The following is a 16,836-nucleotide window of genomic DNA, read 5'->3' as shown; positions in this document are numbered from 1 at the left end:
AGGCTGAGATTGTAAGCGATTTTAACTTTCCATATATTGAGTGGGACTCCCATACTGTAAAAGAACTAAAAGGGGTAGAATTTGTCAAATGCGTCCTTAATCAGGACGTAGAATTCCTGATGTAGAAGTGTGAAATAAGCTGTTAGGAAACAATCCAGGGCTAGTGATTGAAATTAATGTATGGGAACACTTTGTATTCAGAGGTCATAATGCTATTATATTCCAAATAAATATGGAAAAAGAGAGGTCCAGTACACAGATTGAGATTCTAAATTGGAGAAAGGTCAATTTTGTTGGTATCAGAAAGGATTTGACAAGTGTGGTTTGGGACGGAATGTTTTTTGGCAAAGGAGTAAATAGTAAGTGGGACACCTTCAGAAGTGAAATTTTAAAGGTATAGAGTATGTATGTGCCTATCAAAATAAAAGTTGAGATGTAAATGATGCAGGGAACCTTGATTTTCAAGAGGAATCAAGGCCCCATTTTGTTCCTCTAAAAGCCTCAGACTGTTGGGTGCCACCAAGACTCATTAATGATTACAATATCATCATTCCATGCCCTGAGCATAACTGACCTTTTTTTAGTTGTCATCTGTTGGCTTCTAAAAGCTTGCCAATAGTTTTTGTTCTTTTGTTTGCCCTCTCTTTGGCCTTTATGTTGGGTTTGGCTTGTCATTTCGCCACAGTTGTGTCCTCCTGGCTTTACTACTTTGGGATGTATCCATCACTCAGCTCCCAAATTGCTCCAGAAACTCCAGCCATTGCTGCTCCATTGTCACTGCTGCCAGTTTCCCTTCCAATCAAGTCTAGCCAGCCTCTCTGTCATTGAAACATGGAGAAGTTCAGGACAGAAACATGCCATTTGGCCTATCTTCTCAATGCTGGAAAAACATTCGAGCTGTGGAATGCAATGACCTGCACCGTGACCATAGCACCTCCCATCCAGATACCCATCCAAACGTCTCTTAAATGGTAAAATGGAGCTACCATACACCACTTGTGCTGGCATCTCATTCCACACCCTCATGGCCAATAATTTGTTCCCCATTAATTTTCACACTTAAAATCAGTTGGAAAAGGCTGCTTGCATTTACCCATTCTATACCGTTATATTTTGTCTACATAGAAACATAGAAAACTACAGCACAATACAGGCCTTTTGGCCCAAACATATCCTTACCTTAGATCTACCTAGGCATACCCCTAGCCCTCTAACTTTCTAAACTCCATGTATCCATCCAGGAGTCTCTTAAAAGACCCCTTTGTTTCCGCCTCCACCACCACCATGGACTCGTGCATGCACTCACCACTCTCTGTGTGAGAAAAAGAAACCATCTTCTATACTTCTAACAAATCCTCAAATCAATATTGTTTCCTTGTTTATTTTTAGAGCTTTTTTCAGGTGTATAAGATGATGAGGGGCATTGATCATGTGGATAGCCAGAAGTTTGTTCCCAGGTCAGAAATGGCTAATATGAGGGGGCAAAAAGACTTTTAAGGTGCTTGGAAATGTAAACCGAGGGGATGTCGGGGGGTATGTTTATTACACAGAGAGTGTTGGATGTGCGTAATGCACTGCCAGCAGCAGAGTCCGAAGCAGATACAATGGGGTCTTTTAACAGCCTCTTAGATGGGTACATGGAGCATAGAAAAGTAGAGGGCTGTGTGCTGGGAAGTTCCAGGCAGTTTCCAGAGTAGGTTACATGGTCGGCACAGGACTGTGGGCCAAAGTGCCTGTAACGTGCTGTAGATATCACTGTTATATGTTAAGGAGCAAAACAACTTTGGTTAACTTCCGATCATCTGGTCCCACCCCCATCACTAAAGATGACTTAATTATCTCTGCCAGGGACACAACAATTTCTGCACTTGACTCCCACAGGGTCTAATCCACCCTAATCTGCCTCAGGATTGGAAACACCTCCTCCACTTTAGTCAGTACAGGATCCACGATGTTAATGCCGCTTTTCCAAACTTCCATAGACCCTGTGTCCTGTCTCCTGACTAAATAGAGATTTAAAAAAAACGAGGATCTCCCTATCTGCTTTGTTTCCACACATGGATTGCCACACTGGTCTTACAGAGGACCAACTTTCTCCCTTGCAATCCTTTTGCTCTTACTCTATCACTGGAATCACTTAGGATTATCCTTCATCTGTTTTGTGAGGGCAAAACATGCTTTCATTTAGCCATCCTGATTTATTTCTTATGTGTTCTCTTGCATTTCTTATACTCCATAAGAACCTGCCTGCCTATTCCTGTTATACAATTCCATTTTGTGCTTCACCAGGGTCTCAATATCTCTTGAAAAACAAGGTTCCCAACTGTTTCTGTCTTTACCTTTTATTCTGACAAGGAGATACCCGCTTTGTACTTTCAAAATTTCGCTTTGAAGGCCTCCCATTTACCAAGCACACCTTTGCCTTAAAGCAGCCTGTCCCAATCCACAGTTGCCAGATCCTAGTGTTGATGATGCCCTGAACACATCCGCCTTTCCTACGCTGCTCCTTGTATTGAAATATACAGGGCTCAGCATATTCACTGCACCATGCTGATCTTTATCAATCCTGACTTTGTCTGAGGACTGGACAACACCTGTCTCCACAACCCCTCCACTCTCTGTTCTGTTATTCAGGCTCCCATTCCCCCTGCAACTTTAGTTTAACCCTTCTTACCCCCACCTCCCACCATGCAGATCTATCAGCCCTTTGGCTTTCCTGTCCCAGACCAATAAAAAGGAGGTGCATACCAGGTACAGGCAGATAGGAACAAATGGGGTACTTATGAAATACACGAAATTCAAGTGAACACTTGGAAAGAAATAAAAGAAGGCATGAGGTTGCCCCAGCAGACAAGGTGAAGGAGAATCCTCAGGGATTCTGCATATATGTTAAGAGCAAAAAGACTGCAAGGGAAATAATTAATCCTCTGGAAGATCAAAATGGTAATCCATATGAAGGATAGCATAGACTTGGGGAGATTTTTTCTGCATCCGTATTGACTCAAGAGATGGACCCAGAGTCTATAGAAGTGAGGCAAAGCCGCATCAACTTCATGGACCCTGTACAGATTACAGAGGTGGAGGGGTTTGCTGTCTTGAGGCAAATTGGTGTGGATCAATCCGCAGGGCCTGACAAGTTGTTCACAGGGACCCTGCGGAAGACAAGTGCAGAAATTATTGGGGCCTTAGCACAGATACTTAAATCATCCTTAATGACAGGTGAGGTACTGGAGGATTGGAGGACAGACAATGTTGTTCTGATGTTCAAGAAAGGCTGCAAAAATAAACTAGGAAATTATACGTTGGGGAGCTTGACTGGGAAAGTTATTGGAATGTGGGTACAGGAACCAGGTATATACTGTAAGTATTTGGATAGGTGTGGACCGAAAAAGGATAGGCAGCGTGGCTCTAGCCAATCTTATAGAGTCTCTCGAGGAAGTTATAAGGAAAGTGGATGAGGGCAAGGCAGTGGATGTTGTCTACATGGACGTTAGCAAGGCACTTGACAAAGTCTCATATGGGAGTTTGGTCAAGAAGGTTCATTCACTCAGCATTCAAGATGAGACAGTAAATCGGATGAGACACTGTCTTTGGGAGAAGCCAGAGTGTGGTAGCAGATGGTTGCCTCTCTGACCGGAGGCCACTGGCTAGTGGTTGCCACAGGGATCAGTGCTGGATCTGTTGTTGTTTGTCATCTATATCAGTAACCTGGATGACAGTGTGGTTAACTGGATCAGCAAATTTGTGGATGACAACAGGACTGGGGGTTTAGCGGACTGCGAGATTTACTTCTTATGTGTTCTCTTGCATTTCTTATACTCCATTAGAACCTGCCTATCCCTGTTATGTAACTCCATTTTGTGCTTCACCAGGGTCCCAATATCTCTTGAAATCCAAGGTCCCTACAGTTTAACATATCCTCTTCGCTGACGATCAACATTGCTGCACCTCAGAGGTGTGTGCTTAGCCCACTGCTTTACTCTCTGTATACACATGTCTGTGTGGCTAGGCATAACTCAAACACCATCTACAAATTTGCTGACGATACACCCATTGTTGGTCGATTCTCAGATGGTGACGAGGGGGCATACAGGAGTGAGATATGCCAGCTAGTGGAAGGGTGCCACAGCCGCAACCTGGCATTCAACGTCAGTAAGACGAAAGAGCAGATTGTGGACTTCAGGAAGAGTAAGATGAGGGAGCACGTACCAATCCTCATAGAGGGAAGTAGAGACAGTAAGCAACTTTAAATTCCTGGGAGTCATGATCTCTGAGGATCTAATCTGGTCCCAGCACATGGATGTAGTCAGAAAGAAAGCAAGACAGTGGCTATGCTTTCTTAGGACTTTGACGCGGTTTGGCATGTCAACAAATACGCTCAAACACTTCTATAGTTGCAGCATGGAGAGCATTCTGACAAGCTGCATCACTGTCTGGTGTGGAGGGGCTTCTGCACAGGACCGTAAGTATCTGCAGAAGGTTGTAAATCTAGTCAGCCCCATCTTGTGTACTAGCCTACAAAGTATCCAGGACATCTTTAGGAAGCAGTGTCTCAGAAAGGCAGCGTCCATTATTACTGTCCTCCAGCACCCAGGGCATGCCCTTTTCTCATTGTTACCTTCAGGCCTGAATAAAGGCACACACTCAGTGATTCAACAACAACTTCTTCCCCTCTGCCATCCAATTCCTAAATGGACTTTGAAGCTTTGGACACTATCTCACTTCTACTGTTTTTGCACATTTTTAATGATCTATCCATTACACATAATTTATTTAATTGTTTATTTCTAACGTTTTAATGTATTTATTTTTTTATTATTATTATTATTATCTATGCTAGGCTATGTACTGCATTGAACTGCTGCTGCAAAGTTAACAAATTTCACGACACATGCCGGTGATAATCAACCTGATTCTGATTCTGAGTTTCTATCTTTATCTTTTATTCTGAGAAGCACATAACCGCTTTGTACTTCCAAAATTTCACTTTGAGGGCCTCCCATTTACCAAACACACCTTTGCCATAAAGGAGCCTATCCCAGTCCACAGTTGCCAGATCCTAGTATCCTAATTCCAGGTGTTGATCCATGCCCTGAACACATCCACCTTTCCAACGCTGCTCCTTGTATTGAAATATACAGGGCTCAGCATATTCACTGCACCATGCTCAACATTTTGATTCCAGACTTTGTCTGAGGACTGAACAACATCTGTCTCCACAACCCCTCCACTATCTGGTCTGTTATTCAGCCTCCCATTCCCCCTGCAACTTTGGTTTAACCCCCCGCCCCTTACCCCCACTTCCCAGCATGCAGCTCTATCATCCCTTTTGCTTTCCTCTCCCAGATCAATGAAAATGAGGTGCATACCAGGTACAGGCAGATAGGAACAAATGGGGTACTTATAAAATACAGGAAATTCAAGTGAACACTTGAAAGAAATAAAAGAAGGCACGAGGTTGCTCCAGCAGACAAGGTGAAGGAGAATCCTCAGGGATTCTGCAGATATGTTAGGAGCAAAAGGATTACCAGTGGAAAAAATTAATCTTCTGCAAGATCAGAATGGTAATCCATAACAGGAGACAAAATAGATGGGGAGATTTTTTTTCTGCATCCGTATTTACACAGGAGATGGACACAGAGTCTATAGAAGTGAGGCAAAGGAGCATCAACTTCATGGACCCTGTACAGATTACAGAGGTGGAGTTGTTTACTGTCATAAGCCAAATTAGTATGGATAATTCCCCAGGGCCTGACAAGTTCTTCCCTGGGACCCTGCGGAAGACAAGTGCAGAAATTGTTAGGGCACAAACACAGTTATTTAAATAATCCTTAGTGACAGGTGAGGTACTGGAGGATTGGAGGACAGACAATGTTGTTCTGCTGTCCAAGAAAGGCTCTAAAAATAAATAAGAAACTGTACGTTGGTGAGCTTGACATCAGTCGGGGCAAAGTTATTGCACGTTATGTGCAGGAACTGGAGATGTAAGTATTTGGATAGATGTGGACTGATTAAAGATAGACAGCATGGCTTTCTGCATGGTAGGTCAGGTCTAACCAGTCTTATAGAGTCTCTCGAGGAAGTTATCAGGAAAGTGGATGAAGGCAAGGCACTGGATGTTGTCTACATGGACGTCAGCAAGGCACTTGACAAAGTCTCAAATGGGAGGTTGGTCAAGAAGGTTCAGTCACTCAGCATTCAAGATGAGACAGTAAATTGGATGAGACACTGTCTTTGGGAGAAGCCAGAGTGTGGTGGCAGGTGGTTGCCTCTCTGACCGGAGGCCTGTGGCTCGTGGTTGTCTCAGGGATCAGTGCTGGATCTGTTGTTGTTTGTCATGTATATCAGTAATGTGGATGATAACATGGTCAGCTGGATCATGAGATTTGGGGATAACACCAAGATTGGGGTGTAATGAACCGCGAGGAGGACTGTCATGGCTTGCAGTGCAATCTTGATCAGCTGGAAAAATGGGTTAAGAAATGCAAAATGGAGTTTAATAGAGACAAGTGTGGGGTGTTGCATTTTGGTAGGAACTAGGTTTTATACAGTGACTGGTCGGGCACTGAGGAGTGTTGCAGAGGAAAGGGATCGAGGAATACACGTCTATATTTCACTGAAAGTGGTGTCACAGTTCAATAGGGACGGAAAGAAGGATTTTGGCACATTGGCCTTCATAAACCAAAGTTCAGAGTACAGGAGGTGGATGTTATGTTGACTTTGTACAAGACAATGGTGAGGCCTAATTTGGAATATTGAGTGCAGTTTTAGTCACCAACTTACAAGAAAGATGTAAAGACTTTGGAAGAGTTCAGAGAAAATTCACAAAGATGTTGCCAGGTCTGGAGGACTTGGGTTATAAGGAAAGATTGAACAGGTCAGGACTTTATTCCTTGGAATGTAGAAGATTGAGGGGAGATTTGATGGAGGCATATGAGAGTTCTGAGGTTTATAGATAGGGTAAATGGAAGCTGGCTTTTACCACTGAGATGGATTGGGACTACATTGGTTAAGGGTGAAAGGTGAAACATTCAAGAGTAAAATTCTTCACACAGACGGTCATCTGGGTGTGGAATGAGCAGCCAGCACAAGTGGTGCATGTGAGCTCAATTCTGCCGGGTGAGTTTCCAAAGAGATCACCAGCTCGTAACCCAGCACGGATGGAAAGCGTGCAGGGGAGCCGGATGGATTCGAACTCAGGACCTTTCGTCCTGAAATCCTGATGCCACCTCGCCACCATCCAGTTCAAGAGATACTTACATGGCATTGAAACTGTGGGAGATTAAATTAACATTACATAAAGAAACCCCCGGCTGCACGTCAAGAAAGGCTATTTGTGTGAGGGTGTTTCAGTTACTGTGGGGCCAGGCACCCATGCAGCTCAGTGGGAACAGGGAATAGTACCAATGGAGAGAGTCTGACAAGTCACAGGTTGGAGATGGCAGAAATGCCCCATTCTTATAGAGACAGGAGGAGCTTCAGAGTGTTCAATGCTCATTCCAGATACCAGCACTCTGCCCAGTCAGGAGATGATTTCTCCATCCAACTTGGATTGAACCTCAATGTAACAGTGTGATATCAGATCACACCTTGACAACTCAAGTGATCTCATCTGAAATGTTGTCCTTCAACCACTGATGGATTTTTAACTCTTTTTACAGGTTGGAAACGACAAGGAATTTTTCTATGGGAATTCAAACACAACACACCAGTTGTGCTGTCTCTGTCTAAATATTTAAGGAACAAGGGATTCAATCAACCATTTTTCCTGTTCAGACCGTGGGGAAGGATTCACTCGGTCATCTGGTCTAATGGCTCACCAGCGAGTTCACACCAGCGAGCGGCCGTTCACGTGCTCAGACTGTGGGAAGGGATTCACATTGTCATCTCACCTAATGAGACACCAGACAGTTCATACTGGGGAGCGACCGTTCACCTGCCCAGAATGTGGGAAAGGATTCACTCAGTCATCTGAACTACTGGCACACCAGTCAGTTCACACTGGGGAGAGGCCGTTTAACTGCTCCGAATGTGGGAAGGGATTCACTCGGTCATCTCACCTACTGGCACACCAGCGAGTTCACACTGGAGAGAAGCCATTCACCTGCGCAGACTGTGGGAAGGGATTCTCTTGGTCATCTGATCTCCAAAAACACCAGCGAGTTCACAGTGGGGAGAGGCTGTTCACCTGCTCAGACTGTGGGAAGGGATTCACTCAGTTATCCAACCTACAGAGTCACCAACGAGTTCACACTGGGGAGAGGCCATTCATCTGCTCAGACTGTGGGAAGGGATTCAGTCAGTCAGCCACCCTACAGAGACACCAGCGAGTTCACAATGGGGAGAGGCCGTTCACCTGCTCAGTCTGTGGGAAGGGATTCACTCAGTCATCTGATATGCTGGCACACCAGCGATTTCACACTGGGGAGAGGCCATTCATTTGCTCAAACTGTGGGAAGGGATTCACTCAGTTATCCACCCTACAGAGACACCAGTCAGTTCACACTGGGGAGAGGCCGTTCACCTGCACATACTGTGGAAAGGGATTCACACGGTCATCCACCCTATTGGCACACCGGTCAGTACACACTGGGGAGTGGCCATTCATCTGCTCAGAATGTGGGAAAGGATTCACTCAGTCATCCAAACTACTGGCACATCGGTCAGTTCACACAGGGGAGAGGCCGTTCACCTGCGGTGAATGTGGGAAGGGATTCACTCAGTTATCTCATCTACAGAGACACCAGCGAGTTCACACTGGGTAGAGGCCATTCACCTGCTCAGACTTTGGGAAGAGATTCTCTCAGTTATCTCCACCAAATGTGCGTCATTGACTTCACACTGGGGAGTGGTCATTCACCTGCTGTGAATGCGGGGAAGGATTCACTCAGTAATCAAACCTTTTGACAGACTACTGGGTTCACACTGGGGAGAAAGTTTCAATAAGCTGAATGCTGGATATTTGTCCATCACCGTTGCTGAATGCAATGTCAAGAGTGACTGTAAGGGCTGAACTCTGCAATTATTGCTGCTGCTCACCACACCCAGTTCTGCACCCTGGTCACTGGGCATGGGAGGAGTTCCTCCTGCTGCATATTCACCTTTAATGGGACTGGAGTTTAATTCTCTGAATCTGTGACAAATAAATCAGTTCTATTTTAAACTCTGTCTTTGGAACTTAGTGAATTTATAACACACCAAGTGTACAATAGAGATCAACTCAGGCCAGCTGGACACTACCAGTGATTCTGTTCCAGGACAGTCCTTTTAATTCCTCCCCTGTTGTTCATCTCTCGCTCTCCCTGTGGTGATGGGTTCCAAGCAGTCACCGCTCTGGGTGAAGAGGTTTCCCTTGAATTTTCTGCAGACTGAAGAAGTCGAGCTGACTGCAGTTCTGTCTGAGATGTTCTTTGCCCCTCAAATCTCTGGACGAGGAGGAATGACATTGGTAGTTAACCTCCTCAATCATGACTCATTTCAACATTATGGGTAATTTTCCCTGCTTCTAAAGGGTTGTTGAAAGCACCACTGTCCTCTAAAGACTGAAAGCAGAATGGAAAACCATTTGTTGGATGTTCAATGAAGCAGGGTCAGAAACCCGAGGGGGGTCTGCACAGGGCAGAGTTTGGGGCTCTGGACGATGGTTCGGGTAAGAACGTATGATGAGGAGAAGGGAATCAGCAGTAGGGCATGGCAACGAATGACAGAGTAGCAACATTTGGAAGCAGATTGACAAAATCTTTTGTTTGTCTGACTGATGACACAGACAATGCCTGTGGTGAGGTGCTCCACTGGTCGAGGAACATGTGTGTGTTGGGAATGGTTTTATCTATCGAGGGATTTGTTCCTGTAATATTATTAATGTCCTTCTAGGTCCCTCCAGCATTTTATGTACGTGTTGCTTGGATTTCCAGCATCCACAGATTTTCTCCTGTTTTTGATAAGAGCAAAAGCCGGGTCATATAATATAGCAAGAAAATAGTGGGAAATTAGAGGATTGGAAAGCTTTGACATAACCAACAGGAGACAACTAAAAAAAAACACACACACACAGGAGGGACAAGATGAAAAAGTAAGCTGAGTGAGCCAGTAATATCAAGTTTCAGAAGTTGTTCACATACATAAAGTGTAAAGGAGAGGCAAGAGTTGATATTGTACCGCTGGAAGATGATGCTGGTGAGATAGTAATAGAGCAAAGAAATCGCGGCCGAATGTAATAATTATTTTGTGTCATTCTTCACTGTGTAAGACACTCGCAGTATAAGACCATAAGACATAGGAGCAGAATTAGGCCATTCAGCCCCATCGAGTCTGCTCCACCGTTCTATAATGGCTGATCCCAGTTCTCACCCAACCCCATGCACCTGCCTCCTCGGCATATCCTGTAATGCCCTGACTGATCCGTAAACTATTAGCTTCTGCCTAAAATGTACGCACAGACTTGTCCCCCACCACCGTCTGTGTCAGAGAATGCCATAGATTCACTGCTCTCTGGCTAAATAAAATCCTCCTTAACTATTCTGAAAGGTCGCTCCTCAGTTTGGAGGCTGTGCCCTCTGTCATGGCTACCCCTACCATGCGGAAAGTCCTCTCCTCATCCACACTAACTGGACCTTTCCACATTCGGTAGGATTCAGTGAGATTTTACATCCCCCCCCCCCCAACATTTATTAAACATAAGTCAGTGCAGGAGTACAGGCCCAAAGAAGGAAACGCTTCTCATATCTTAACCCCTTTATTACCGGAATCATCTTCTTGAACACCCTCTGGACTCTCTGCAATGACAACACACCTTTTCTGAGATATGCATCCCAAATACTCTCAGTGCGGCCTAAGTAACGTCTTATAAAATATCAGCATTGTTTCCTTGCTTATAGATTCTACTTCACTTTAAATAAATGCCCACAATCATTTGGCTTCTTTATCATAGGCTCAACCTGTAAATTAACCTTCTGGGAATCTTGCCCAAGGATTCACATTTTCTGCTGTACTTCTGTTGTTTGAACCTTCTCCCCAATCAGATAATAGTTCACTATTGTTACTTTTGCCAAAGTGCTTTATCGTACATTTCCCAATATTGTATTCCATTTGCCTTTTTTTTTATCCCGTTCTTGAAATTTGTCGGTGTCCTGCTGCAATTGTATTGTTTCCTCAGCACTCCACCTACCTTCGTATCATCCACAAACCTTGCCACAAAGCCATCAGTTCCATTATCCAACTCATTGACAAACAATGTGAAAAGTAGTGGACCAAATACTGACCCCTGTAGACCACCAGTCACTGCCAGACAACCAGAATGAGCCCCTTTTATTCCCACTCGCTGCCTCTTGGCTGTCAGCCATTCCTCTATCCATGCCAGTATTACTTCTGACTTTTATCCTGTCGAGCAGTCTCATGTGTGACACCTTATCAGAAGCCTTCTGAAAGTCCAAGTAAATGATATCCACTGCCTCTCGTTTGTCCATCCTGCTTATGACTTCCTCAAAGAACTCTAACAGATTTGTCAGGCATGATTTCCCTGTACAGAACCTATGCTGGCTTTGATTTATTTTTAGTCCCCAAAACCTCATCTGTTATATTAAACTCAAATGCTTCCCCAGGCACTGAGGTTAGGCTAACTGGACTATAATTTGTTTTGTTTTTAGTTGCCCGTTGATGAATTTTACAAGAAACCCAATTATCTAACTTCCTACTCACTTTTGCTAACTTATACACACTTTCCTTGGCTTTTATACAGTCCTTAAATTCCTTTCTCAGCCGCGGTAGTCCAGCCCCACTGTTTGAGAACTACTTCTGCCGGACATATCTATCCTGTACGTTATGGACTATTCTCAGAGATGTCAGCCACCTGGGGAATCACCTCTCTCATGCCTCTGTAATTCCCTTTATTCCATTGCCATACTCCGCATGTGACCTATGCTTCTCCCTCACAAGTTGCAGTGGGAATTCAATCAAATTATGATCACTGCCTTCTAATGGTTCCTTTACATTAACCTCCCTAATAAGATCTGGGTTAATACACAACACCAAAACTAAGATAGCAGTTCCCTGAGTAGACTGAACCATCAGCTGCTCTAAAAAGCCATTTCGTAAGCATTCCCTCTCTTGTGATCGGACACAAAAGCCTGAAGGTAGCTAAGACTGCTGGACCAGAAGGTGTGCACCCCAGGGTTCAGAAAGAGGTAGATGAAGAGACAGTGAAGGCATTAGAGTCATAGAACATTACAACACAGGCAAACCCCTTTCGGCCAATCTAGTCCATGCCAAAACATTAATCTGTTGAGTTCCAACAACTTCCACCTGGACCATAGCCCTCCATATCCCTCTCATCCATGGACGTAAGCAAACTTCTCTTGAAGATTGAAATCGTCCCTGCCACTTGCTCTGGCAGCTCGGTGTACACTCTCCCCGCCTCTGAATGAAGAAGTTCCCCCTTGGTTTTCTCTTCAAGTGATGAGTAATTATCTATCACAAATCACTAGATGTTGGAACGGTTCTGGCAGACTGGAAAGTTGCAAATGTCACACCACTCTTTAAGAAGAGAGAGAGGCAGAAGAAAGGACAACAAAGGTTTTGCCTCCTGAAAACCTTTAGGTGTATCTGATGAATTTTGGACCACTGATCATGAAAATCACCATGAAATTTCCCTGTGATGCACCATTTTTTGAAATCACTCGTATTATTTCAATTCATAATTCAGGTCAATTAAAATGTTGCCTGCAATGTGAGCTGGAAAGTTTCCTATCTTGTTCAGGCATGCTTGGGCATGCGTACGCGGCGCGGCTGCTGCATGGCAGGACAGGTTTTAATAATAGTTATTGGGTTCAGGACTGTAAGGATGGAATTTGATATCACCAGGCACAAAAAATTATATGAAGGATTTTAATATTTAAGACGGATGCTTCCCAGAATAAGCATTTTTATTGGTACACAAATCAAGCAGGTCATCAATGACAGGCAATTAAAGAATTTCTAGTGGGACTGGAGAAAATGACATGGAAGTTCAAGGAAGTTTTGAAAATTTTCTCGGCATCAACAGAGCACCAAGCTTTATGCAGCTGGTTGAAACCATGCTTATAGCATATAAAACCATGAAATGCAACATGTTACTAAAGATTCATTTTCTGCATTCACATTTGGACTTCCTCCCTGCAAATCTTGGTGCTGTTAGTGACGAGCATGGTGAAAGGTTTCACCAGGACATTGCGGTCATGGAGAAAAGATACCAGGGCAACTGAATCCAGCAATGCTGCAAATTAGTGTTGGACAATTAAGCGAGAAGCCTCAGACTCTGAGTATGAATGCAAATCATTAACAAAATATTTTTAACTTGGTTGCACCATTGCAAAGCATCAGCATCATTATGCAATTAAAAACAATATGTTCAATAAAAGTTAATTTGTCATTTTTTCCAAATTCCTGCGTGATACAAGTAGTCTTAAATTATACTTGTGTTAATCTTCAAGCAGATTATCATAAACAAAAAAATTCTGAGGAAGCAACACCTTTGAAAAAAAAATTGTTGTCCAGTGAAATTATAGGACAGTTAGTCTGATCTCAGTGGTCAGGAATATGTTCGGGTGTATTAAGGGTGAGTGTTTTGGGTATTGTAATTGGGGAGGTATGATGAAGTAGGACAGAGTCAGCAGAATTCCTTTGCAGGGAATCGTGTGTGACAAATCACTTGCAATATTTTGAGGAAATAACAGGCAAGATAGATAAATTATCATAGATCATTTGTAGATAAGATAAGATAGATAAGTTGTTTGCTTGGATTTTCAGATGAGCTTTAACAAGGTACCCCATGCAAGGCCGATTGAGAAAGTAAGGAGGCAATGGATCCAAGAGGACATTGCTTTGTGGGTCCAGAACTGGCTTGCCACAGAGGACAAAGAGTAGTTGTAGTCGGGTCCTATTTTGCATGGAGGTCGGTGACTAGTGGACTAGTGGATGACTCCCATCCGCTCCATAAGGTACTGGTTAGGCACAGAAGTACATTCAGCCAGAGACTCATTCCACCGAGATGCAATACTGAGCGTCTTAGGAAGTCATTCCTGCCTGTGGCCATCGAACTTTACAACTCCTCCCTCGGAGTGTCCGACACCCTGAGCCAATAGGCTGGTCTTGGACTTATTTCCACTTGGAATAATTTACTTATTATTATTTAATTATGGTTTTCTATTGCTATATTTCTAACCTATTCTTGGTTGGTGTGACTGTAACAAAACCCAATTTCCCTCGGGATCAATAAAGTATATTTGGCTGTATGTCTGGTGTGCCTCAGGGATCTGTTCTGGGACCTCTACTCTTCATGATTTTTATAAATGACCTGGATGAGGAAGTGGAGGGATGGGACAGTAAGTTTGCTGATGACACAAAGGTTGGGGGTGTTGTTGATAATGTGGAGGGCTGTCAGGGGTTACAGCAGGACATTGACAAGATGCAAAACTGGACTGAGAAGTGGCAAATGGAGTTCAACACTGATAAGTGTGAGGTGATTCATTTTGTTAGGTCAAATACGATGGCAGATTATAGTATTAATAGTAAGACTCTTGGCAGTGTATTGGATCCACGGGATCTTGGGTCCGTGTCCATAGGACATTCAATGCTGTTATGCAGGTTGACTGTGTGGTTAAAAAGGCATAAGGTGCATTGGCTTTCATCAACCGTGCGATTGAGTTTAAGAGCCGAGAGCTAATGTTGCAGCTATATAGGACCCTGGTCAGAGTCCACTTGGAGTACTGTGCTCATTTCTGGTCGCCTCAATACAGGAAAGTTGTGGAAACCATTGAAACGGTGCAGAGGAGATTTACAAGGATGTTGCCTGGATTGGGGAACGTCCCTTATGAGAATAGGTTGAGTGAATTCGGCCTTTTCTCTTTGGAGCGATGGAGGACGAGAGGTGACCTGATAGAGGTGCATAAGGTGATGAGAGGAATTGATCGTGTGGATAGTCAGAGGCTTTTTCCCAGGGCTGAAATGGCTAACATGAGAGGGAAAGTTGTTTTTACACAGAGAGTGGTGAGTGTGTGGAATGGGCTGCCGGGGGCGGTGTTGGAGGCGGAACCGATAGGGTGTTTTAAGAGAATAGTGGACAGGTACATGGAGCTTAGAAAACTAGGGGGCTATGGGTAACCCTAGGTAATTTCTAAGTTAAGGACATGTTCGGCACAGCATTGTGGGCTGAAGTGCCTGAATTGTGCTGCCCGGTTTCTATGAAAATGCATTTTGTGTCAATAACTGATTTGGAAATGTTGTATTTGGTCTCTGAGCCAAATAGTGGACACAATTTGTGAACAACTGGGTTCCAAGCATTGCTCCCTACAACACCCACTGGGACATCTTACAGGCCCAGGAAGGGTCTTTCAACAGACCGACAACCGGAACAGACGAAGGCCACTCGGCCCCTCCAAACCGTCCTGTCATTCAATAAGTCCTTGGACTGGTCATTCGCCCCCCACTTTGCTATGACCATTGGCTCCACTTGCAGGACAACAGACTGCCGATTTGACCCCCAATGTGGTGAATCCCTCTGCTCGCCACCATTCCATCTTTCCAATAAAATGCACCCCTGCTGGGTTGATTCCCTCCGTCCCCGGGGAGTCAGCAACAAGCCGATTCGCCAAGTGTTCTCCTCCTACCTCTCGGCGATACATCAGACTCCGGCGGCAGGGGACGCTTCAGAAGCGCCCCCAACTTCCCTCGGAGGGAAGCGGAAAGAAATCAAAAAGCGGGACATTTACTTTGAGGTTTATCCCGCCGAGGAAGCGGGGGAGACGATCTCTCGGCTGTTTCGCCTGTACTATTGGGTGTAACGAGTAATTGACATCGCTTCGCACCAATGGAGATAACACAGCGCCTGAATCCTCTGTTCCTCTCGGGGCCATAATCATAACTGTTGCTCGACAGATCCCACTGAATAAAGTTGAAATTTCAAAGTTTAAGTCGGAAAAGGGAGAGACTAATGGCGGACAGAAATCGACTGTGTCTTACATGTCAGTGAGCGGGAGGGGGAGTCCTGTGTTAAATGTTTAACCATCACGGTGACTGAAAGCAGCTGCAGGTTCATGAGGGACTGTTGCTGTCAGATTCTGCAGTTCTTGCGGCTGCTCATCGCACCCAGGACTGAACCCTGGTCACTGAGCATTGGAGGAGTCTGTTCTGCTGATGTTAGCCTTAAACTAGACTGGCGTTTAATATTTTGGATCTGTGACAGATAAATCAATTTGTATCAACTCCCGTGTCTCAGGTACTCACGATGCAAACTAGGGAGGCCACTCGGCCCATCTGGTCCCTGCCCATATTTCTGTTCCATATGAGTACATCAAAATCTACCCGGGCCGTTCCCCTCTCATCTCCCTGAGATGACAGGTTGCCAACCATGTAACCTACTCTAGAAAATCTTAGAATTACCCTACTGCATAGCCACCTATTTTCCTAAGCTCCATGTACCTATCTAAGAGTCTCTTAAAAGACTCTATTGTATCCGCTTCTACCACCATCGCTGGCAATGCATTCCACACACACACACCAATCTTTGCTTTAAAACCTTAGCTCTGATATCTCCTCTGTACCTACTTCCAAGCAGCTTAAACCTATTCCCCCTCGTGTTAGCCGTTTCAGCCCTGGGAAAAAGCCTCTGACTATCCACACGACCAATGCCTCTCATCATCTTATACACCTGCATGAATTCCCTGCATGATTTTCTCCGGGCTGAACAAGACGATGAGCTCACTGTGGTTGTGACGTTGTTCAGGGCTCCGGACGAAGCTCGGGAAACAATGCTTAAAGTCTTCAGATGTTAAAGTAGAACAGTTCAGTAATCCACGGAATAAG

The 16,836-nt window shown here is 44.4% G+C and overlaps 1 protein-coding gene across 1 annotated transcript; it reads left to right on the top strand.

Annotated features, from left to right (window-relative positions):
• Positions 1-7,811: 7,811 nt before the first annotated feature.
• LOC132386784 (zinc finger protein CKR1-like) lies at positions 7,812-15,815 on the top strand. The gene is made up of 2 exons (XM_059959121.1): positions 7,812-7,947; positions 15,604-15,815. The coding sequence occupies exons 1-2, from the start codon at positions 7,812-7,814 to the stop codon at positions 15,813-15,815; spliced, it is 348 nt and encodes a 115-aa protein (XP_059815104.1).
• The last annotated feature ends 1,021 nt before the right edge of the window (positions 15,816-16,836 follow it).

The sequence above is a fragment of the Hypanus sabinus genome, unplaced genomic scaffold (genome assembly GCF_030144855.1).
Source record: "Hypanus sabinus isolate sHypSab1 unplaced genomic scaffold, sHypSab1.hap1 scaffold_131, whole genome shotgun sequence".
Classification (NCBI taxonomy): Eukaryota; Metazoa; Chordata; class Chondrichthyes; order Myliobatiformes; family Dasyatidae; genus Hypanus; species Hypanus sabinus.
Note: the sequence above shows the minus strand (reverse complement) of the source record. Positions and strands in the feature narration are given on the sequence as shown.